The sequence below is a fragment of the Danio rerio genome, chromosome 12, assembly GCF_049306965.1.
Source record: "Danio rerio strain Tuebingen ecotype United States chromosome 12, GRCz12tu, whole genome shotgun sequence".
NCBI classification, from domain to species: Eukaryota; Metazoa; Chordata; class Actinopteri; order Cypriniformes; family Danionidae; genus Danio; species Danio rerio.
Window position 1 is genome coordinate 26362959 of NC_133187.1, and position 24519 is coordinate 26387477.

At 35.7% G+C, this 24519-nt stretch overlaps 1 protein-coding gene across 51 annotated transcripts in view; it reads left to right on the forward strand.

Moving 5' to 3' along the window:
• The window catches only part of nrxn1a (neurexin 1a), a 296707-nt gene that overhangs the window by 244466 nt on the left and 27722 nt on the right, over nt 1–24519 (forward strand). For 33 of the 51 annotated variants that reach the window (NM_001080021.2, XM_073917755.1, XM_073917775.1 and 30 more), the window contains 3 exon segments: nt 12967–13138; nt 20473–20562; nt 21856–22172. In NM_001080021.2, the coding sequence (NP_001073490.1) occupies nt 12967–13138; nt 20473–20562; nt 21856–22172 (579 nt within the window). 51 annotated transcript variants of the gene reach the window in all.

Below are 24519 nucleotides of genomic sequence, written 5' to 3' on the forward strand. Positions count from 1 at the left end.
TCATGCGGAGAGAGAGCGTGCGCAAGAGAGAGAGAGAGAGGGAGAAATAACAAGACGCAGAGCGAGAACTGTAAAGAATGGTGAGACAGGCACTGTACAGAAAAAGAAAACATTTGCACGCATTTGCAATGTTTTCTACTCAGCCTAACATCGCATTTTAAGGGGTAATGGCCTATTAAATGCATTTCTTCAGCTCAGGACGAGCTTGCCAGCTGCTCGAACCCGTGGCCAAATGCCCTGCGGACTGCCTGGACATTTGTGGCAGCCGTTCAAGCCGCCAAGCAGGACAGGAGCGAAGGAGAAATGGATGATGACTGTAAACGAGTCAAAGCCAAGTGATTATACCCCTGGGGTTTGACCAAATCATTAGCACTTTCTGACCTCTAACGCTCTCGATGCCAAAAGTGTGTGCGCGTCCGTGCATGTGCGTGCGTGTGTGTGAGTGTGGGCAGTCTAATGAGCACATCAGTCCAATTGAAGAATGGTGACGATCACAGCTAACTCAGCAGTGAGAGGTACAGAGGTGTGAACAGTAGTACTGACAAGGGGATTGAGAATGTGTGTGTGTGAGAAGGACAGAGCGGAGGTGAAAGGAAACAGCTTTCAGAGAGAGCACCTGTGCTGAGATGTCGGCGATAGCAGAACGGGCACATTGGCCATGTTAAAGGGACAGTTCAACCTACAATGAATGTCCTGTCATTTTGATCTCCCTCTTTGTTTCAAATATGTACTCTTTCTTTTGTGTTGCAAATAATGTGGATTTTTAAACAATAAAATGAAAGTGAATTGAGTTATATTCTCTATCGTAGTAACCATTGAATGGGTTTGATTATAAGGGGCATATAGCATTTAATTGCTGTTTTTGTAGTTCAAGGAACTTGCTCATTATGTTGGTTTCATTGAAGATCATTTGAAATAGCACAAATTAATACTTTAATTTTCAAAGTTTCACTTTAATGGTGACAGCCTTAATCATTTAGTTTAATTATGCGGGTATCAAGCCCTTGTTAAAGGTATAGTTTAATTTTCAAAAATTGTCATCATTTGCTCACCCTTTACTGTTACTGTATGAAATATAATAAAGTTTAAATGAAACATTTTAAGAAGTCATTGCATGGTATACGCTTGTTAAGTGTGATGTTAAGCGAAGCAGCTTTCGGGTCCAAGCACTCTATCAAACTGTATGGGGAGACTTAACAAATGGTAATAATACCCATTTACATGCAATGTATTACTTTAAAAAATCACGATCGCAATATATCAGACCCCCTAGTTTTTGATTAGTCTTTTGGGTGATTTTTTTGGGTGAAAATGACTGATTTTGTGTAATTCCTATAAATTTGGCTATTGACTGTTTTTTGTTTATTTTTTACATGTATATGTGTACTTTTGCAGTATGAAGCATGTCAAACGCCCTAGTAAAATTGCACCACAAGTAAATCACTCGCGTTTACTTACTGCACAGGCTGCTAAACTTTTTATATAAAGTTCACTTTAATATGTGATATGACCAAAAAGTGGTCATAAACTAATATTTTCTCCATACGAATGAGTAGCGGCTTCGACCTGAAAACAGTATTCCATACGTCACGACTTATCAAGCAGATTTCTACAATATTCTTTACTGTAGAGTATTGCTCGATATGATATTTTAAATATGATAATTTACTTCGATTAATAGAATGGCAGATCATATTCTGGCAGCACAAACAAAACATTTTGCTTATCATGTTAGTTTAGTGAAATGTATGCACAAACTCAGAATTTTAATCACTAAATTCAATCTCTCAATGAAACGATGAGAAATGATGAGAGAATTCTTAAGCTCGCCGAATTCAGTCACAGAACTTTTGCAATCACCAAAACTCCTTTATTTTTACCCTTGATTGAGCACCTCTGATTGGCTGCTGCATATATCAGCTCAATAGAAAATGGGATTGGTTGAACAAATCAGTGCTAAAGACAAGTAAAAGTGTGAAGATTGAAATGTAATGCTGCACACTGAAGCGTGTTATTCTTTTTTGCATTTTGCTTTAAAATGCTGGGTTGTTTTAATCCAGGGGTGCCAAAACTTTTTATTATGAAGGGTCAAAAACCAAACTTGATTGAAGCTAGTGGGTCAAATATGCCAGTAATTTTTTTATTTGTTTATTAATAATTAAAAATGACTTGAAAACATTGCTTTACATAAACTAATAGACTATTTTTGTACATTTTATAATGAACTTATAACAGAATTACACTATTTTTTTCCTTGATTTGCTCACTGATGTCTTCTGCATACTCGAGTGACAGTATTTATATTTATAAAAATCTGATTAATTTACAACATTTAACTCAAACATTTAAATTCAGTTTACTTTTTTGTAGCTCAGCAATAAAACAAAAAATTAAAGCTGCATACAGTGATGAAAAGGACCTCATACTAACAAAAAAATGTTACGTCAAATTATAATTAATGATCTCTGTGTTAAAGACATTCGCCCCAACCCTCTCCATCATTCTCACTCTCCTCTCAGTGGGGATGGTGGGCCAAATCAAAGGTTACAATGGGCCAACTTTGGGCACCTCTAATCCAACTTTGGGTCCAATATGGCACACCCAAATACGTTGTCTTTTTTTTTTTTTCTTCTTCTTTCAATTCAACTGTTAGGTTTGTCTATACCAGTGGTGCTCAACCCTGTTCCTGGAGATCTACCTTCCTGCAGATTTTAGTTGCAACCCATATCAAACACACCTGCCAGTAATTATCAAGTGCTGTTCAGTTCCTAATTAATTGATTCAGGTGTGTTTGATCAGGGTAACAGCTGTACATGCATACATACATACATACATACATACATACATACATACATACATACAGTTGAAACCAGAAGTTTACATACATTGTATAAAAAGGCTCATATCCATTAAAAAAGGCAGATGTTAATGAGACTTAGCTTTTTTTTTCTTTTAGGTAAGTTAGGATTATCAAATTTGTTTCTGTTACGCTTAATAGCAGAATAATGAGAGATATTTTTGAGAAATTAAAATTTTTCTTAAGTCAAGTTTACATACAATAAGATTATTATGCTTCTAAAAAAGCTCAGATGATGGTGTCAACGTTTTGGAAGTTTTTAATTGGCTAATTGGCAACATTTGAGTGAATTGGAGACACAACTGTAGAATAGTATTTAAGGAAATCCTCAAACACACTGATTCCTTGTGTGACATCATGGGAAAATCAACAAGCCAGAATCAACAAAAAAGCCAGATTACAATTAGCAAAATTACACAAGGAAAAAGAATAATTTTTGGAGACATGTCCTGTGGTGTGTTCGAGCTGAGGTTAAACTGTTTGGCCAAAATGACCAGTGTTACATTTGGAGGACAAAGGAGAAACCTTACAAGCCTAGGAACACCATACCAACTGTGAAGTATGGGACTTGTGAAACTATTGGGCTGTTTTGTTGCAGAAGGGACTGGTCCATTTAACAACATAGATGGCATCATGAAGATAAAACATTGTTAAAATACATCTCAAGACATCAGCTAGAAAATTAAAACTTGGCCACGAATGGGTCTTCCAAACAGACCCTGACCCAAAGCACATTTTAACTAATTTGGCAGTATGCTTAAAGGACAACAAAGTGAAAGTTTTGGTGTGGCCATCACAAAGCCTTGATCTCAATCCCATAGAATATTTGTGGGCAGAGTTGAAAAAGCTTGTGCGAGCAAGACAGCCAACACATCTGACTCAGTTAAACCAAAATTTGTCAGGAGGAATGGGCCAAAATTCCTTCAAACTATTGTGAGAATCTTGTGGAAGGATACCCAAAACATTTGACCAAAGGAATACAGTTTAAAAGCAAAGCTAAAAAAAAATATACCACAGAAACTTATGTAAACTATTGACTGTCTAGAAATGAATACAAAAAAATTTCAAAAAACTATTTTCTCATTATTCTGGCATTTAGCAAATGTAAATCATTTAGGTAATCCTTACAAACCTAAAATAGTAAACATTTAGTATGATTTATCATCAGACATTTATGAAAAAAAAATGGTTATGTTCCTTATTAGAGTGTATGTAAACTTATGATTTCAACTGCACATACATATATACATACATACATACTGTACATACATGCATACATACATACAGTACCGCCTAAATCTTTACACTAAAGGGATGGACCACATATCAAAGTTCTTTTGGAAGTACTAGATCACAGTAAATTTGACTTAAATCTGATTTGAATTACAAAACCCTCCCACCCCATTCATCTAATACAGATTAAATGTTTGCGGAAGGTTAATAAAAAATAAAATAAAAGGCATCTTGTATATGAATAACATTTAGTTTGATGATTTTTTGTACAATCATAACACTGAACTGGCTGAGACAAAAACCTAGCATTTTTGTACAGAGGAATTTTGAATTTGTGGCCCATTTTTGTTAATTTTGATTTCATAATTTTGCAAATATATCCAGTGCCTATAGAAAATCATCATACTCCTTTGAAATAATGACTTTATTTTTAATACTGCCCAAAATCAATTTTTCCAGCTTTTGAAATGTTTTGTAGCCTTCTCCCAACCTGTGCCTTTCTACAACTTTATCCTGAAGGTCTTTTGAAAACAGGGTGAAATGTGAGTCTAATGGTTTTTCTATAGGCACTGTATATATTATTTTAACACACAGTACGAATGGTCCTCTATTTCTTATTTTACTGTATATATTGTTTGATGTTTATAGTCAAAGTGACTCCGGGCAGCCAGAGAGACTCGTATACTCCCACAAGAAAGCGCCACACACACTCGCATTTGGATGGAGGTGAATGTGAAAGAGAGTGACAGATGCTGATTTTCTGCTTCACTTGTGTCTGAGTGGGCAGGACATACCTGGTCAAACATGAGTGACGCGTGACATGGCTCTGAGTGACAGCAAAGTGTCTGCTGACCTCATACCGTCAGTGCGGACAAAGCCTGTCTCCACCCAGCAGCTTAGATGGAAAGAGCCAGCGCTTTGGAAAAATGCCATTTTGCTTCTCGCAGTCGAAACCTCCACCACACTTCCTTTCCTCTCTATCCACTTAGCTGCATAATTTGAGTACAAGTCATTCATGCGCTCTGTCATTTTTGCATACCGTCAAACAAGTATGCCAGGTCATTATGCAATTTACGAGCGGTGTGGAGAAACAGTCTGACTGGCCACAGACGATTTAATGTTTGGTCTTCGTCAGCCATTTTTTTTTCCGTCAATAAGTGCGCCATATGGCGAACCGTGCCTTTTGCTATCTTTAGTATCTGAAAGGATAAGCAGACAGATGGCAGCAGAAGTAAAAGGCGAATATTTAAATTTATTCATCAAAATAAAAGAGACAGGTGTTCTTTTAAACGCTCTCTTTGTGACAAACTCAGCCCACTCGTTCCTTTGCGTATCTATTTTTTTTTCCAGAAAATGTTTACCACGCTTTTTTTCTTCAGATTAGAGTCAGTGCATGAAAGAAAGTGTTGCTATTGAAGCCCAGTGACGGGTTGACAAGGATCACTACAAAAATAGCAGCGCACCAGTACGCCGATTGTAATATGAAATCATATTGTTTGCGAGAGATATTGCATTTGGTCTGCCATTTTGTTTTTATTATTATTATTATTATCTTCCTTTTTTTAATCCTCACACCTCGCCACTGCAGTAAAAGAGACAATATGTGTGCCTTCCTCAATGGCTTGTGTAGACAACGCCCATAGAGCACATGTGGTTTCCAGGTTCGAGAGGAACTAGGACAGAGTGCTATTTTCAGTTTTTCGAGAACTTGGAAAAGAATTCTCTGCTGCCAGAAAGATTCATGATCTCACCAGATCCAGCCCTTACCAGAAGATAAAGAGAGATTGTGAGAGCGAACGACTGCTAGAGCGCATGCGAGAGAAAGAGAGAGACACAAAGAAATGGGGAAGGAGGGGGCGCAACAACAAGAACTGCTTGCCAAAGTGGAATTATTCTGCGGACACAACAAATTTATCTGTTTCACCAAACCTGCAGCGCTCAAACATAAGAGCACATGCATTCTGGAGCGTGTCACACACACACACACACACACACACATGGTGTGATATTTTGATCTAATATCAAACACAAGTTATTTATGAGAGCGTATATTGCATGTCTGGGTGTTCTATCCAATTAAGTGCATTCCCTTGGTATTAGCTTGAGCATTACTGAGAGGCTCTTTATGTAAAGTGGCTGAGGTTTCCTGGATGCACCAGCTCATTTAAGCTGAATGCCATGGCAGATCAGCATCCCCGCTGTGGCACACACACTCCGTCATACTCCATAAGCTTCTGCCTGCACCTTTTCCTAAATAAGACACATCATTAGTGGCTCTTCTGTCCTCCAGGTTTCCGGAGCAACCTCCCCGGCCCTTTATAAGTGTCTGTGTGTGTGTGTGTGTGTGTGTGTTTGGGTCTTCTTCATAGAACATTTTGCCCCTTGCTATTATCACAATTATTTCAGCGATTTATTTAGAGCTTAAAGAGATAGTTCACCCATAAATCAAACTTCTGTCATTATTTGCTCACCCTTGCATAGTGCTGAGGATTTTTCTTACACAAAAGAAACCATTTTGTCAATAGGGGTGGTTTTAGTCTCATTTATTATATGAACAAATGTTTATTTTTCAAAATATCTTCATCTTCTGCAGCGGAGGGAAAAATCTGAGTTGGTAAACAACTGAGTATAATTTTCATTTCTAGATGATCTGTTGGTTTTAAGGCAAGTCCACACAGGCAAAAATAGTTGTTTTTTTTAAGCAGTGATTAATTTCGAGAAGCTGGGCTGTTTTTTTCCCTTTATTTCAGATTAGATAAAGGAAAATATTCAAATTACAAGTGTAGTACTGTTAAATGACTGCTCACTACTAATCACATACAGACTAAATGTTTGGGTTTGCATAATTTTCTGTATTGTGTATATTTATTATATATACACAGTTAAAGTCAGAATTATTAGCCCCCCTTTGAGTTTTTTTTCTTTTTTATATTTCCTAAAGACATTTTCACAGTATGTCTGATAATATATATATATATATATATATATATATATATATATATATATATATATATATATATATATTTTTTTTTTTTTTTTTTTTTTTTTTTTTTTGGAGAAAGTCTTATTTGTTTAGATGTCAACTTATGCTTTAGTGACTTTAAATGTTACTTTAAGCTGTATAGAAGTGTCTTGAAAAATATCTAGTCAAATATTATTTACTGTCATTATGGCAAAGTTAAAATAAAAAAGCTGTTAGAAATGAGTTATTAATTCAGGGGGGTTAATAATATTGAAAAAAATCTGATATTGCAATATTGTATTTTTCTGCTATTAATATTGTCATGAATACAGTTTCAAAAAATTGTTTGAATAGCACCATTTGATGGTTTTCTGGGGAGTCAGTATCAGTACCCAGTTACAAAAATTGGATACTCACAATACAAAAAAAAATGCTTTCCTATACTTTCTCGTTTCTAGTCCAAATATCAAAAAAAATCTAAATATTATATTATATTATATTATATTATATTATATTATATTATATTATATTATATTATATTATATTATATTATATTATATTATATTATTAATATTTAAAAATATTTTTTTGCTTTCAACTTCAGGAGAAATTTGGCACAATTAAGAGATTCTATTTGCATATAAAATTATATGCAAGTGGTGGAAGTAAAATAAACTTGTTTTTGCTTTGAAATTTATATATTTAAAAATGTTAAGTATGAAAAACGCACATTGCATATCTTGCGATGTGACTATAGCAGATGTGCACATAGCGATATTAATGCTGAAACTATATATTGTGCAGGCCTAATATACATGTGTAATATGTAAATACAAACATTTATTTTTTTACACAATTAATCAATGAGTAAACGGCACAAGTGTAGTGCTTATTTTATTATTTCTTACTGTAGCATTGAAAATTGGAAGCATTTAGAGTTAATGTTAAGGTTGTTTGTGTATATAACGGTGTATATAATATGCTATTTCAATAAGTATCATTTTAGTTTAAAATATCTATTTTATATGTGGACATGTTTTATTTCTGTGAATCACATTCTTCAGTCTCACATAATGTTTTATATAAATCACTCTGATCATGACAATCAATTTGCGATGTTGTGATCTATTGTCACTGATTCTCAATCATTAATATCAGTTCTCATTGTTAAAATTGTTGAAAACAGCTTTGTGTAATTATTTAAACCCTGATGTAAAATCCTGTTACATTATAAATCACTTCACTTGATATCATTTGATCAATTCTTTCCTGATAAAATAAAAAATATATACATATCTTACCCTTTATTAACTGAGGACTGGAATAATAATGCTTAATAATGTCGCTTTTTCATCACATTAGTAAGTTGTGTTTTAAAATGTTTTGATATAGATTTTTTGGGCTGATATAATATTTAATAATAATGATTTTCTTTATTGTATTTATGCATTAGTGAGCAGAAAAGACTACTTTCAAAAACACTAGGAAATCATAATGCTTCCAAACGCTGGACCAGCAACATATCTACTGTATTTGTAGCCAAGATTTTAATACCATGCATAAGGTTGAAGTCAGAATTATTAGCCCCCTAAATTATTAGTCCCCCTGTTTATTTTTCCCTGATTTATTCAACACATTTCTAAACATAAGTTTTAATAACTAAATCTTTGCTATGATGACAGCACATAATATTTGACTAGATATTTTTCAAGACACTTCTATACAGCTTAAAGTGACATTTAAAGGCTTAACTAGGTTAATTAAGTTAACTAAGCAGGTTAGGGTAATTAGGCAAGTTATTGTATAACGATGGTTTGTTTTGTAGACTATCGGAAAAATGTATAGCTTAAAGGGGCTAATAATTTTGTCCTTAAAATGGTGTTTAAAAAAATAAAAACTGCTTTTATTCTAGCAAAAATAAAGCAAATAAGACTTTCTCCTGAAGAAAAAAAAATATCAGACATAATGTGAAAATTTCCTTGCTCTGTTAAACATCACTTGGGAAATATTTTAAAAAGAAAAAATCAAAGGGGGACTAATAATTCTGACTTATACAGTATCTTTAAAGACAGTTTTCACAAAAGGAAGGTTGTTGACAAGTTTTTTTTATTTATCTCTTTTACTTCTCTATTCTGAAAGTTTTTTATTCTGGAGATATTTATTGTTTTTTTAATTTGCCTGTATTCTGAAAACATATTTTTATGCTTCTAGCCATTGATAAAATAAAACCATTTATAGTGTAATAAACAAAATATATCCAACTAACCTTAATATGTCTACAAAATAAAACCCATTTTTTTAATTAAGCATTATTTAACATTCAGATTAGTTTTGGAAATGTGTGCAATCTAGTTCATGTATATTAAATGTAGCATTAAAAGAAAACAATACTGTAGAAGTTGTCTAATTGAGCTATTGTTAAAAAAAAATGGGAAAGTAGGGTGACATCTGTCAGTAAAGTTTAAACTTTAAATGTTTTGCATCAAGTAATGAAACGCATATACCAACAGGCAGCAGAAAGAACCCTTCTCCAAACTACTTTAAATTATTTTTTAAATCCACATGCAGAAGTTCAGAACAACAATCTTATTTTTGTGCCTAGCGAGGGGAGATCGTCTCCATTCCAGAGTAGATGAAGTGTTCTGTCAATCAGGGTGGCACGGTGGTTGTCATCTAATTGCCTACAAGAAACGAGAGAACTCTAGAGAGCAGTGTTGCTATAACAACCCCCATTGAGTCTAATGAGAATCCAGTTGTATTAGTTCTTTATATTTAGAGCAGCACTGCAGGCCTCGATGGAGAGGTGACACGACGGACAAGACGAACCGAGACGTAGCCGTGCGGAACCAAGTCCTTCTTTTAAAATCACACCCCATCCCTCGCTCACTTTAGGGATCGTTTAGCAAACAGCGAATCCTGAGCACATCACCCAAAACATTTGTTATTCTGTGGTAATCTGGGATTTGGTGTCACGGCTCAATTTTGCTCTTCCCTCCCTTATGTTTAGCCCCTGAGGCATTCATAATAGAACCGCCTCCTTCTTCTCTTTTTCTTTTTTTAAACAGAAAATTCTGCAAAACTGGGACATTATCACACCCGGGACTGAATGTAGGACGAAGGGTGTTTCTCTTAAACTATGCCCACTTTAAAAAAGCCCCCCTGCGAAGGTCTTGAGCCCCCTTCGTCCAAGTCAGAATTTCCTTCAAAAAATGCTTACAGACTTCATTAGCAAGTCCCTGTTTCCCCCTTGGTTGATCCAACTCTGTCATTTCCGAGTTTTCAAAAGGCCTGCCACCCTTGGTGTTACTCCCAGTCGCCTAACCCCAAATGAAGGATGAGGTCAGCAACCCGATGGGACCGCCTGGATGGAAGGGTGAACAAGAGGTCGGTCTCCAATTAGAAGGGGGCGTGGAGTGTCACAGCCCGCTGGAGAGCAGGCCAAGCTCTCACATCACTTCTCTGACCACTAAGCTGAAAAGATGGGCAGGAAGGGAGAGATTGGCCCCGAAGAAAGGCTGATAGAGAGCGCAGACGAGGGTGAAGGAGACGCTGCCCCATTGTTCCCTGTAATAGGCAGAGGATAGGGCTAACGGCCAGAGTCTGTCTTCATTATGGGGTGTGAGAGGCGGAAGAAACATCCGGCTTCGCCCCAGCTGGAGATGACAACATGGGGTGCGTGCATGTGTGTGTGTGACAGGAAAAGAAGGCTTGATAGTATCCAGACAAAAACACACATCTCCTGGGAGGGTATAATGAAGTCTGGTGTTGCGATTTGTCCTCCGCTTGCTCTCCTCCCGCAGATAGGTGTGAATTAGGGGAATTCGCTGAGGGATCTTCTCATGCACACCTCATTTCATTATTTTCAAATGCCACATGTAGCTTTTGCAATCTGCGACAAATCAATCGGAAGGACCGCACGTTCCCACAGCAGTGTTTTTAAGCTAATGGCCCTCCATCTGTCGAGAATATGTCAAATAACCATTTTCACGATTGAACGCGCTCATGTAATAGCATTCGTAACAAGTTTGCAACAAGTTTTTTGGTTAACTAAGCAGTGCATGTAGGCATGCAGGTCATCGAGTTGAGCACAGAGTGGGCTTTGTTGCTGTTTTATATAAGATGAGCAGCAAGTGGATCCAGCGAGTATTATTAGAAGGTTGTTTTCATGAGAGGAGATGCTTTGCACATGAATACCTTTCATTGTAATTAGTAAAAGTGAAGCCCACCCACTGAGCTTCTGCATCAACAAGGAAATCATTAAGGATTGAGGCCATCTAGTGGTGTGGATGTGAAGCACACAGGGTGATTTCACTCTCTCACTGCTTGCTTTAATAAGACAGAAACACACATTGATGAGAATTTACACTGAAAATGACAAGCGCTGCATCAGAATACAGATTACATTCCGTTTCAGTGAGACTGTCACACATTATTCTGTATGACCAGCATATTGCCTTGAGGCGCTGATTTCAAGGGGAAAAAAATCTTATAAGGTTATTTTTTTTTCCTGTGATTTCCTGTGATTCGATTATGCTATCTGCCTGCAGGCTTGTTGAGAAACTTTTGAACATGAACGGGAATGAAAAAGTAGTATTATTTAGTTTACAAGGCTTAATGTGTGACACAGTAAATTTTATTTTGACATCTGCTGCAGTCATGCCACCCCCTTTAAAATTACGAATTGCTGCTGGTAATATTCTTTTGCCCTAAATGTAGCATGTGAGTTTATGTCTTTCCGTCTGTGATGTTTAGATATATATCAGAACCCCACACAAAGCTGAGTTGCAATCATTTTACAATGTTTGAAGAAAGAGAGCATGGGGTGATATGAGAGAAATGAAACTAGCGCAGCTTTGCAGGATCTCAGCTTGCTTTCACAACAGGGTGCTAAACATTTTAGCGGCCATTTATTAAACATTTTTGACCTAAATGTAAAAAAGGAAGCTGTGTAATGTTTTTACTTGGTAAAATCAGCCTCGAGCTGTTAACATAGCATAAAGCAACGTCACATCACATCACTCAGCATTATCTGTTTTCTTCTCATGTGATTAAATAATTTCAGCTAAAATCAATATTTGATGTCATTTACGTTTTTTTTAATTGGCAAGTAATCATGTAATGAGCAGGATAATGTACAGTTAGCCGGTTGTTAATGCTAAATAATCTACTTCAGGATGATACAAGACTCTCCAGCTGTGCGGTAGTGTGCTAATCAGCCTGTCAGGATTTATTTCGTCATAATGACTGCCTGGCTGTACATTATCACTAGCGTATTACATAGCTAATGCAATAACACATACTAAATTTGATTTTATATTATGTTTACTAAACATCTGAACCAAATCCGAAACATTCCCTTAATGTACACAGGCATAACAAACATATCCTTGCTAATTAATATCCCAAGAGGATTGCAAAACTACTAAAATGAAGCGAACCGCTTGCCAGTTTTCCTGTTAATATCCTCTTTCTTCATGTAATAGTCTCATTAAAATATAAATTATAGATATTTTTGTTATTAAATATGAATGCCGCCTATCGCTGGCGAATTCAAGTGGCGGTAAATCTTTCTGATGCATTGTGCTGTCAGGAGAAATTGTGAACGGGCTGATAAACTATCACCTTGTTTGGTCCTCAATAAATACGGTACATCTGTTATTCTGCCAGTTAAGATGGAGTATAGCTGCCTCCTCATGAGGGCCTTTATTAATAATCAAAAACTGTCCTGCGAAAGGTTGCTGACGTTCATTAAGTGTGCTGTTAATGTGCTAAAATAAACCAACGCATATAACTTGACCGCTTTATGCTGGCGGAGCGAATCAGAACAGAATGACTATGATGTAATCTTCAAGTCCTCATCCTTTATCTCCCCCTCTCTGTTTTTTTCTTCCTTTTTCCCTCTCTATCTTTACAGGAAAGAGGCAATATCAAAGTGGTGTTCAATGTGGGCACCGATGACATAAACATTGAAGAAACTTCAAAGTTTGTAAATGATGGAAAGTACCACATAGTTCGCTTTACGAGAAGTGGTGGTAACGCCACCTTGCAGGTGGATGATCTGCCAGTCATTGAGCGCTACCCATCAGGTAAGAGCCCCAAGCCTTTATACGCATGTTCTCACACACATACATACAGACACACAATCTCAGTCATGCAGCTATGCACAATGGGAACAATAAAAGGCTGGCAGAGCTCAGGAAAAAGAATCTGAATCACAGGGTTAAGGACAAAATGCCTTTGTCTGTGATTGTGGTTTCTCACAGTTAAAAAAAAAAAAAGGTAACCCTGGTATCCTTTCCAAATGTCAGCAGAGATGATTGCTCTTGGGGCTTTAGAAGGCTGAAAATGTCAGAGCCAGGGTTATCAAATTCACCAGCCTCTCAGTCGCCTGAAAAGCCCTGACAAAAGCTTGACAAGAGATCAGAGATGAGAAATAATCCCATTGCTCTCGTTTGTCAATCATGATGAAAAGGAGGCGGCTGCATTAGTCTTTTAATTTGTATTTTACTTCAAGCTCTTCTTAAACCATCGCTTCCATTACAGAGATTATTTGTTCTTCATCTCCGCAAACTTCCAGAGAAGCAGACGTGAGAGATTGTTGATGGTAAATGTTGAGCTTTTGACGACTCAAGTGGTAATGAACCTCGGAAAATCTCATGCTTCCCATAAGTGCGTCGCCGTCGTCCGTTGCTCATCACTGCGCTCAATACGGGTCGTCGTTAATGTGTGCGGGGAAAAATGCTAATGTATACTCAAGAGACGCACTAGATTCTGCTGTAGATACATGGGTTGTGTCGAATTGCGTTTTGTATTATTTAATTTGGAGGACAATACGAATCTTAACAGGATTATCCAAATCCAAGAGTTGACATTTTGTGTTTACAACAGCTTAGACAAACTAGGACGTGTGCTGAAACGAAATCTAGTTCTTGGAAGCAGAACCGTAAAGCGTACAGACGAATAGCAATAGAAACCGAGACACAGAGGTGCTGTTTGACCTCAGCCGAGACCCTCTCATTGTTATAGTGTAAACAAACAACCCAAATACCAGCAGCGTCTTTCATTTAGAGTGGAAGACAATTGCTTGTTAAAATGGAGCCATTGTAAATGTGCCATTTTCTCTCAGCTTCCCGTTTCCATTATGTCGGTGGATTTAGTGAGCACTGCACATGTGATTGCCTGAATACTAATGGGTCTTATGTCTGTGGCAGAATGGAAGAAACTTTTCTGGTGAAATAAAAAAAAAAGAAAGAAAAGAAAATTAGTCATGACCGCTTCATTTTAATCAGTGCTTGATTGACTCGGCTCGGCATTAGATGAGATAATAAATGCATAGAATTTAAATTGACCACCAGGCACAGGGAGAACAAAAAGGGCAATTTGTTTATCTTGAACAATTAATTCTAACTACTATAGCTTTTGAATACAAATAAATGTGTAATCTTAATTTATATATGCATATTGATTTCCCCCCTCTCTCTCTTAACCTGTTCTGTCATTCTTTCACCTAGCTAATTATATTTGTAAGTAGTAATTATATGTAGAAGCTTAATAATAGAAATGCTAAACTAAGAGATGTGTTGTTTTTAATGTGAATGTTGTTTTTATAGTCTGTCTTGTAAAATTCATTTATATATTTGTTGCTGGTTAAATCCATATATTTTGTTTGCTTATTGAGAGCATTTTGCATAGTTTTTATATATTTATACATTTATTTATTTAATATGAAGATCACAATTACTCATTTACAATCACAATTACAACCAAATGTCTACTGGAGGCTTGACTATATGAAAATAAAATAGATACTAGGGTTGCACGGTTTACAGGTACTATGGTAGTATCGGGATACTATGGCTCAAAAATACTGACGGGGCCACTATAGTTTAGTTTGCAAACGGTAGTATCGTCATTAATGCTCGTCACTAAAATGCTCAACAATAAATAAGTTTTAGTCTGTGGAGCCCTTTAAGGTTGCAAAACTGTGTAGAATTTGCACCTTTTATGGTAGCCTATTGCACATTTTCTAATACTTCAGTTCGAACGCACATCTAAATCGGTTCAATTCTGTTCCTGTTAATATGATTTAGTAGCTACAACAACTGCCGCAATCTCTTCAAAAGAATGACTCACAAAGTAAAATTTTGGATTGCTTTGGATTGTTATCTAATAAGATTGAGAAAAAATGCTCTTTTGTAACATTCATTTATCTTTTGTAAAATTAGTTTGGTATATTTTTTTAATCTTTACTTAATTGTATTTTTTTGTCGGTCAGTTATCTACAAAATACAGCAAAAATACAAAAAGAATTTATAAATTTTTGGTCAAGTGAGGTGAAAATAATACTTTTTGGCCTTAAATTTAATTCAATTAGGCCTATTATAACATAATAGCATAAATGGAGTATTTCTGACAAGTTATGAATTACAGTACATTACAATACAGCTTGGTATCATGATACAGCTAGTATTGTTACATTTATTAATGGTATCGCCTTAACCCTAATAGATACAAATACACAACATTATAGTTCTTTACATAATATTGCTGTAAGGCAAAAGCAAAAACGGCATGAACAAATAAACTAATAGTAGACTATTTGTGCAAACACTGCTGTTTTGTTTTAACCACTTTTTAAAAACACTAATAAAAACATTTTCAATACTTTCTAATTTTAGGTTTACAGGTAAATTATTCCACAAAATATCATTGTGTGCATGTATAATTTTGCAGTTTGATGTAAAAAAATCTTCTAATGAAACGAAAACAGTTTAGGCTTGGCTTAACCTTCTTACACATTTTTAACATGACTATCAAATTTTAAATTATATCTAGGGTAATGCCAAAATACTTAAATTCATTAACTACAACTTATCCCTTGAAGGTCTATTTCTGGAAGTTTTCTTGACATTAAATTGCTTTCTCATACGCACTTGTACACAGCACCTTATAACAATATATAGGCAAGGCATGTTTAATTAATATAGCACATTTCATACACAGTGGCAATTCAAAGTGCTTTACGTAAACAGGAATAAAAGAACAAAAAATATAATGCAATAGTTTCTCATTCGCATTTGTACACAGCACCTCATAACTTGTACAGTTGGAGTCAGAATTATTAAACCTCCTAAATTATTACCCTTACCCAATTATTATTTCCATTCCACAAAAGATTCATTATACCTTTATATTAAAAATACTCAACATTATAAGAAATAAATGGTTATTTTTTAGAAAATATTTGAAGGATTCTTTTGGCAGTCAAAAAATGTTGGACACTTTTAGCCAAAGATTTTTAGTCACACAGGTATGAGATACTATGAAGGTGAGTAAAAGATTGTAAAAGTATGAGGTGAGCTGAAAATACACTTTTGAGCAAAATAACCCTTTAATATTGAAGTCTGCTAGGGGATGGATTGAGAGTGAAATAAACCAAGACAGCTTTACAACATTCAACGTTTTCAGCAAAAGCGATAACATTTTTTTTCCTGTTAGCTTCTGACGGCTGAAGTAATTGCACATTTTTAAAGGCGCTTTGATAAAAGGTGCCTTTAAAATCACCTGTGTGCTTCATGTCCATCTAAAGTGATTTAAAAACAGACGTAAAGTTCTTAAATGGACCTTTTCCATATTTAGTATAAAAAAAGCGAAATGTTCCGGTAATGTTTCTGACAGAATTACCGCCACCAGCTACTGCTGGGCACAAAATGGCCACAGCATGAGGTTTAGACTGGCGGAGGGATAAATTGATGTGTTGATGCTGTCCTTGAAAATCACTGAGTATTGCCTAACATTTCAAACCGATGCAGAACAGATATAAAGGCACAGATTTTATTTATTTATTTTATTTTTTCCTGGGAGGGGGGATTATTTCAAAGCAGAATCGTTTCTAAGCCTAATACTTAGAAAGGCTGTTAGCATGCTAAGCTAACTCGGCAGTCATTTTCACTTTACCGAGAGGCCTGCAGGCAACTGCCCCCTCATTTAAGCAGAACATGACCACTGCGTGTGTATGAGTGGGTGGGGGTGAGTGTGCACGTTTATGTGCATTCAAGCAATCATGCACACAACTCGCCCTTGGTCATTCAGTCCATCCTGCTTCAAGAGCTCCTATTGCTTTCCCCTCCCTTCCTGTCTTGTTTCTTTTAAGCTATGATTTGAGACAAATTACTCCTTTCACTTTTGATTACTCTAGGTAAAGTGCACAAGTAGACATAAATCACAGTTAGACCCGACTGCACATGGTAGGGGTAAGAAACGGAGAGAATTAAAGAATAGGGGAAAAAACAAATGTAAGTAAAAAAAGAAAGAGAAATTCAAAGTAATGGACTGAGTTTCTGGCTTTTTATATAATATGGACGTTATATCGACAATCTCAAACTCAAGTCCAGAATCAAGCACTTCATCTGTCCTTATGTGCAGCCCAGAGGAAGCCTTATTTCCCTGTCTGCGGGTGTTCTCCTTCTGCAATCACCTATCAAAAACAGTATTGTACTGTGTTTGAGAAGCAATTTAGTCATGCCATTTCAGCGCCGGATACAGCATAAAGAGCTTTGCCTCAAAAGTGCAGTCGACTAGAGCAGTCATACCAATGTAAGGTGGTATAAGATACAATTTTGGTGCTTCAAAGAAATAATTCACCCGAATGTCTCAACTTTTATGGAGCTCCAAACCTGTGACTGTCTCCTGTATAAATCAAAAGATAATAGTCATAGTAATGTCTTATAATTCAAGCAAACTGACATCCAGCTATCATCAAAAAATGTCAAATAGAGTGCTTCAACAGAGACGTCAAACACGTGAAAACTAATTCACCAATAGCTCCTATTCAGCTTTCAGAATAAAGCTAGATTGTGAGAGTTTAATATTTTGCTTTACTCTGTTCCAAGTATAAATCTGATACATCAAAATATGTGCAAATTACATCTATGACATAAGTATGGATTTTACATGTTTAAAATATGTTATAAATGCAACATATCTAAATAGTACAAAAATGGCTGGCTGCTTTTTTCCCAACATTTGAATTATATTACAAATACATTTAAATATATTACAGAAATATATTTATATATGAACATGTGACATAGCTAGGGCCAGACAGAATCTGCAGACATTTTTTGCTATTTATGTGAAGAATTCTGTAAAAAGAGTATCATAACTAAAAACGTATATGTAATAAAAAATACTTTTTTAACATTTATTTAATGTTTACAACACAAGTCCAAATAGATCCACTTATTTAGTAAACAAAGCAAATCTCTTGTATATCATATCTACTTCAAGACAGAAAATTATATTTACAAACTGTATTGTGAATAAATCGTATGAACATGTTCATGTTAGTCAATAATATTACTGAAATGAATATAAAAACTGAATAAATATGAATCTACTCAAGTTAATTGCTCGCAGATTCTGTGTGAACCTAGACATAGCCAATATATTTGAACATATGTATAGATTTGTTCTTGTTTGAGATATACACATTGTAAAACACAAAAAGAGTTAAGGTAACTCTAACCATTTGAGGAAACCGATTGCAACAAACTATTTAAGTTCAAAAACTAATCCTAATCAGTACTGTGAACTTAATCCTTTTGAGTAAACAAAGCAATTTGAACACAGTAAAACCCAATACATGAAGAGAACTAAAATCAACTGAGTACTGTAAAACTCAATAAGGCAACTCAAAACATTTGAGGAAACTGATTGCTACAATCCATTTGAGTTAAAAAACAAATCAATGTTAGTACTGTGAACTTACTTCATTTAAGTCGAAGTAATGAGTTATTTAAATAACTCATTACCTTTAACTCTTTTCAAATGAGTAGAATTAACGTTCAGTCAATTTTGAGTTAATGACTCATTTCATTTGATAAAGTTGACTGTTGAGTTTTACTGTTACTGTGTGTTTGTGTTTTTTTGTGTGTGTGTGTGTGTGTGTGTGTGTGTGTGTGTGTGTGTGTGTGTGTGTGTGTGTGTGTGTGTGTGTGTGTGTGTGTGTGTGTGTGTGTGTGTGTGTGTGTACGCGTGCATATTACATTTTATATATGTGAAATCAAATGATGCATTTATATGGCATGGCAAAGTATCATTGAGTTATGTTTACCACACACCTTTTGAAAAACTATAGGAAAGTCTCACTGAAACCAGTCTTTCTGTTTTAAAATAAAGAGTTAAAAAGATTGCTTATGTTTATACCATGCTCCTTTTGTGTTTCACTGTAAATAACCAGTCATGAATAGTCTGTCTGATGAGAATTTTCATTTCTGAATAAATTGTCAGTTTTACGCTTAGTGTACAGTATTTGTGCATATTTACATGTAAATCCAGACATTAGAATGTAAATTTGCAAGTAATTTTCTCACATCACAGCCCTCCAGCTGACTTGCTACACTATTCTTTTTATGCCGAGGAAACATTTTCATACCGTTCATATTTTAATCGTACTTTAATCGCTTGCAGCGAGAGCGAGACTCGTTTTTGATTGACAAATAACAAGTTAATGGCTCATAGGGTAAAAATTGTGAGGCGTAATTATACTCTTTGGAAATCTGAGCAAGTCAGGTCCGTGTTGAATTTCCCAGTGAAGTCGGTTGTGGTAATTATGTGTGGGCTGTAATGGGAGAGGAGTAAATGTTTTCAAATTATCTCAATTCAATAGCACTAGCGTAGCTGGCTCAACCTGGACATGTTGCATAAATATCCACATTTAAGCACAGCATCCGCTCAAGGTCGCATGGCGCCCACCGTAGGGAACGACATACGGACGGACATCTCTGAGGTCGAAGCTTTTGTCAGGGCGGTTTCACATTCACATGAACTGATTTTGCATGCTTTACTGATGAACTGATAATCTTCCTGTTGCTTTAATCCTTTGAGTGTTTTTTCTGCTACTTTGATGTTTTTTAAATGTATTGTGATCTGATAATGTGAAATTGATCATATAAAAATACCTTAGATTAGATAGCAAATGTGAAGCTAAAATCAAACTGGTTGCAAAAACGCTGGACTATGTACTGTAATGACAATATTTCGATTAAAATGAGCTAGTTGTCATGTTTAACTAGATGAAAAATCTGCTAAAAAGATTTAAAAGATTCCTATTTTGTAAATGTCTTATGTAAAGTGATATGATGTTTAAACGTGATTGAGTTTGGTTGATTTCTCTTAACAGTAAGAGTAGGTGCATATTTAACGTAGCAAAGTGCTTCTATTAAAATAGGGTTAATTTGTTGGCTTAAATTTTAAGAATTAATTGATGTATGCAACCTTGGTGTTCCGAATAAAAAAAAATGTAAGCAAGAAGAGGAAAAAGAAAAAAAACAGACAGTTAAGGCATATGTTTCACTGTAGGTTTTAATCTTTGACCTTTCAGATTTTTAACAATGAAATGTCTCTTTAAACTTTAAAGGCAACATTGATAACGAACGCCTGGCGATTGCTAGACAGCGAATCCCATATCGGCTTGGTCGAGTAGTTGACGATTGGCTACTCGACAAAGGTAAAAACACTGATTAAAACTTTAAATAAAAGATAATTTGATCATAAGCAAGTGATATTTTGCACAGCAAATAAACCATCTAAAACATAAATCCCCTGTATAACCAAGTTTAAAAATTAAACAAATGTAGTAAATGTAATATATTGCACTGTACAGTTCAATAATGTGTTGTTATACTGTACTTGTAAACCTGTCAGAGGTTAAAGGGACTGGTAATATACTGATAACTGAAGTTAGTTCAATCATTAACAAAATATGTTTACATCATTAAAATACTGTTTAATTTAAATAATGTTCTGTAATAATCTAAATGAATAATTAATAAAGTACATGTTTATAACAGTGGGAATTATGTGAATTCATAATGATGTACACACTCTATTTAATGTATGTATATCTTGCATATCTTGCCATGCTAAACATTTCTTTTGGAAACTGCTAAAGTGCACAGTTAAAAACCCAAAGCAAATGTCTCTTAAATAGCTTCAATGATTATTGGCATCAGATATGAAGTCCCTTTAACAAGCAAGTTAAACACACCTGAAGGGAAAAGACTTGAATGCATGCTCAAATGTATGTAACAGATTGAATCCTTCCAAGTTGATTGTTTTCAAGTTTGCTTGTGTTCTTGCTTTCTCTTTTCAATGGAATTATAAACATGATGAATCATTTGTAATGTGTCATGTAGCTATAAAGCCATTCTCACATAAACCTTATTTCAGTCTAATTAATTTTAATTGTCATTGCCCTTGCTGAAAGGCAATCTCAATAAACGTTACCAGACCTGTGTATACAGGCTTTGTCATTTGCATTAAAGCTGTTTTTTTTTTTTTTAAGATTAACAGTAATTTTTTTCACGTAAAAGGGGAATTTTTCTTTTTAAGATAAAGAATAATTTTCTCTCTCATTCCAGTATTTATACGATTGTCCTTTTAGCAAAGTCCCATTCTTTTTTTCTTTTTTTTTTTTTTTTGTTATTTTTTTGGGACACAGCTTTCTCATCCCCTTCATTTATTTACTTTGTGCCAACAGCAGCCATTAAATTACAGTCGATAAATTACCAGTGTTGCTGTTAGCATTAGTGTAATTTATTGCTTCATGATCCCCAGGGAAAATAAGGTTACGGTTGTTGTGTGTTTTTACCATCAGGACTTCCATCAGTTCTGTTTTCTGGTGTGCGTGTGTTTGCGTCCATGTTTGTTAGCGTGTGCATGTGTATGTGTGCTTCTGGATGGCGTGGGGGAGTGGGCCTCTGAACACTCTTGTATTTTCTGTAACGTTCTCCCTTGGCAGGTCGGCAGCTCACCATCTTCAACAGTCAGACCACCATAAAGATTGGAGGCTGGGAGAAGGGCAGCCGGCCCTTCCAGGGTCAGCTCTCAGGGCTTTACTACAATGGGCTAAAAGTACTCAACATGGCCGCTGAGGGTGACCCTAATGTGCGTGTGGAGGGTAGTGCCCGGCTGGTAGGAGACATGCCCTCCTCTTCTATCACGCCACAGTCCAGCGTCTCTGCTGCGGGAAATCGTTCAGAAACGTCACCCTCCATCACTGACATCACCACTACAACGGCGTCCAACCGCCAGGGCAAGCAGACCACAACTCCACAGGTCAGCGACACCTTTATCTACGAAGGCTGAAGCTGGGTGTTTGATCTATTTCTTTCGAATGTGATGTGATTGGAAATTGCTGGATTCCTATAATCAACATGGTATTTCAGAGATGCACTCAGTGATGATTGTTTTAGACATCACACAACAGCTTTTTAAAGAGGCTGTTTTATCCATTGGTTACTCCAGCCCTGTTTCTGACACCTGATAAGATCTTTTTGGGCAATTGCATCACCAGTAGACATATTTCCTGGTGTTTTTGTTGGTTAATTTTGTCCACTTTCAACCACTTCTTTATTAATACAGAAAGATGTGTGGGTGGGAGGTTGTATCAGGTTTCTAATCTTTTAGTCTATTATTGTGAAATAAACTTTGTGAAATTTATATATGAACATGAAAGATGAATAGAGAGAACAATATGTAGAGCAGCAGTTTTAATTTCTACTGTGCCATTGCAGTGGGGTTTTTTTCAGGAAAGGTTAGTAATAGAATGTGTATTTTCTACATTTATTTTCCCTCTAAACCAACTTTGATGTTAAATACAAAGTTTAAACCCTAGCAACTTGCTAGCATGCTGCCAACCTGCCCCATAAAGTTTAAATAATACACTTGTTGGCACAAAAGAAACTGTTTAAAGCAATCTGGTCAGATATGTTGACTAACTCTTGAAGTGGTTAACAGTGAACAAGCTCAAAATATTTTATATCCAATTTACTTTTTGCCTTCTAAATAACATAAAATCAGGTGTAAACAGGCCCTGAGATAAATTAGTATGTTGTGTGATAGCTTACTATTATTTTTGTTGTTAACATCTTCATCACAAAGGGGGGACCAATCCTGCTCCTGGAAGGTCACTGTCCTGCATAGGCATTTGACGATAACCGGTTTTAAGGTTTACCGTGGTTTGGAAAAGTCAAAGTACAGGGTGACTCAAAAAGATTACTACAACTTTGAAAATCTGTGTTTAATCAAAGAAGCTTGATGGAACCTTGGTTAATTAATTAATGTGAAGAATACCTAAAGTTTTTTTCAGTAGAAAACAAGTTCATAGATGTTCAATATGACCCCCTCCAGACACTTGAGTGACATCAACCCGAAAGTTGTGGTATTCTTCTTGAATCACCCTGTATAGAAACTACTAAAATGTATATGTAAAGGGTTTTTAAGTGGTTTTAATGTGTTGAAAGGAAATCTGTGATTTTGAAGCTGATGAAGATAGAAGTTGTTGTTTTTTACTAAATTTAAAACGAAATTATTTTACAGCACAATATCGTGAAACCGTGATACTTTTATTCAAGATTATCATACCATCAGAAACTTATACCAACCCATACTAGCCCTGCATGTTTCAGCTGCTACAATAATTAAACGCATTTGAACTGGCTACAAGTATGGACCAGTAAACCTCTAGAAACTTTCAAACAGGTTTGCTGAGGTAAGCTGGAGTCAAACTTTGCAGGACAGTGACCCTCTAGGACTGAAACAGAACACCCTTGCTCATTATTTAGACACAGTTGATCATTATGGCTAAACGATCTATGGCTATTTAAATATTTTAAATTAACTTTTAAGTAAAGTATAGAATTCAGAACGGGTAGTGCAGTGGGTAGCACTGTCGCCTCACAGTAGAAGGTCACTGGTTCGAGCCCTGGCTGGGTCAGTTGGCATTTCTCTGTGGAGTTTGCATGTTCTCCATGTGTTCGCATGGGTTTTCTGGGTGTTCCAGTTTTCTCGGTTTCCCTCACAAGACATGTGCTATAGGTGAATTAGCTAAGCTAAACTGTCCGTAGTGTATGTGTGTATGTCCTGGTCCTCCAGGTTGGGGTTGAATATTGGGCCAATGACCCACCTCAAAAAAAAAAAAAAAATTTGATGTTACGAAACACCAACATGGTGCAGCTAAATATCAACTTCGATATATAAATGGTCCTGGGAGTAAATAAGTAAGTATATTATTAGGAACAAATTACTGAGTGCAACTTTAATATTCTGTTATGGAAAAACCTTGACAGGTCAGTTTTTTTATTGAGCATGTTGTGCTATTCTGTGCTCTAGATTAATGAATACGCTCAATGTTGTTTTGAGGCAGTAAAACTTGCTTGGAAATGGGTGTCTGATTTTCCAGCAAATGACGCTTCAGTTCAGAAATTGGTCTATACCTTATGCGGTAATCGTAAACAACCTGGAAGGTCATGAAGAAGTCATGAAGATTCATTGGCTCAGAGTGTTGGAAGTGTTTGGTGCAATCAGATTGAAGCCGACAGACTGACTGTGTGTGTGTTGTCTGGGTCAGTGTGTTGTGCTTTATCTCTGTGCCTTTATTGGCCGTCTACATCATTACTCTCGG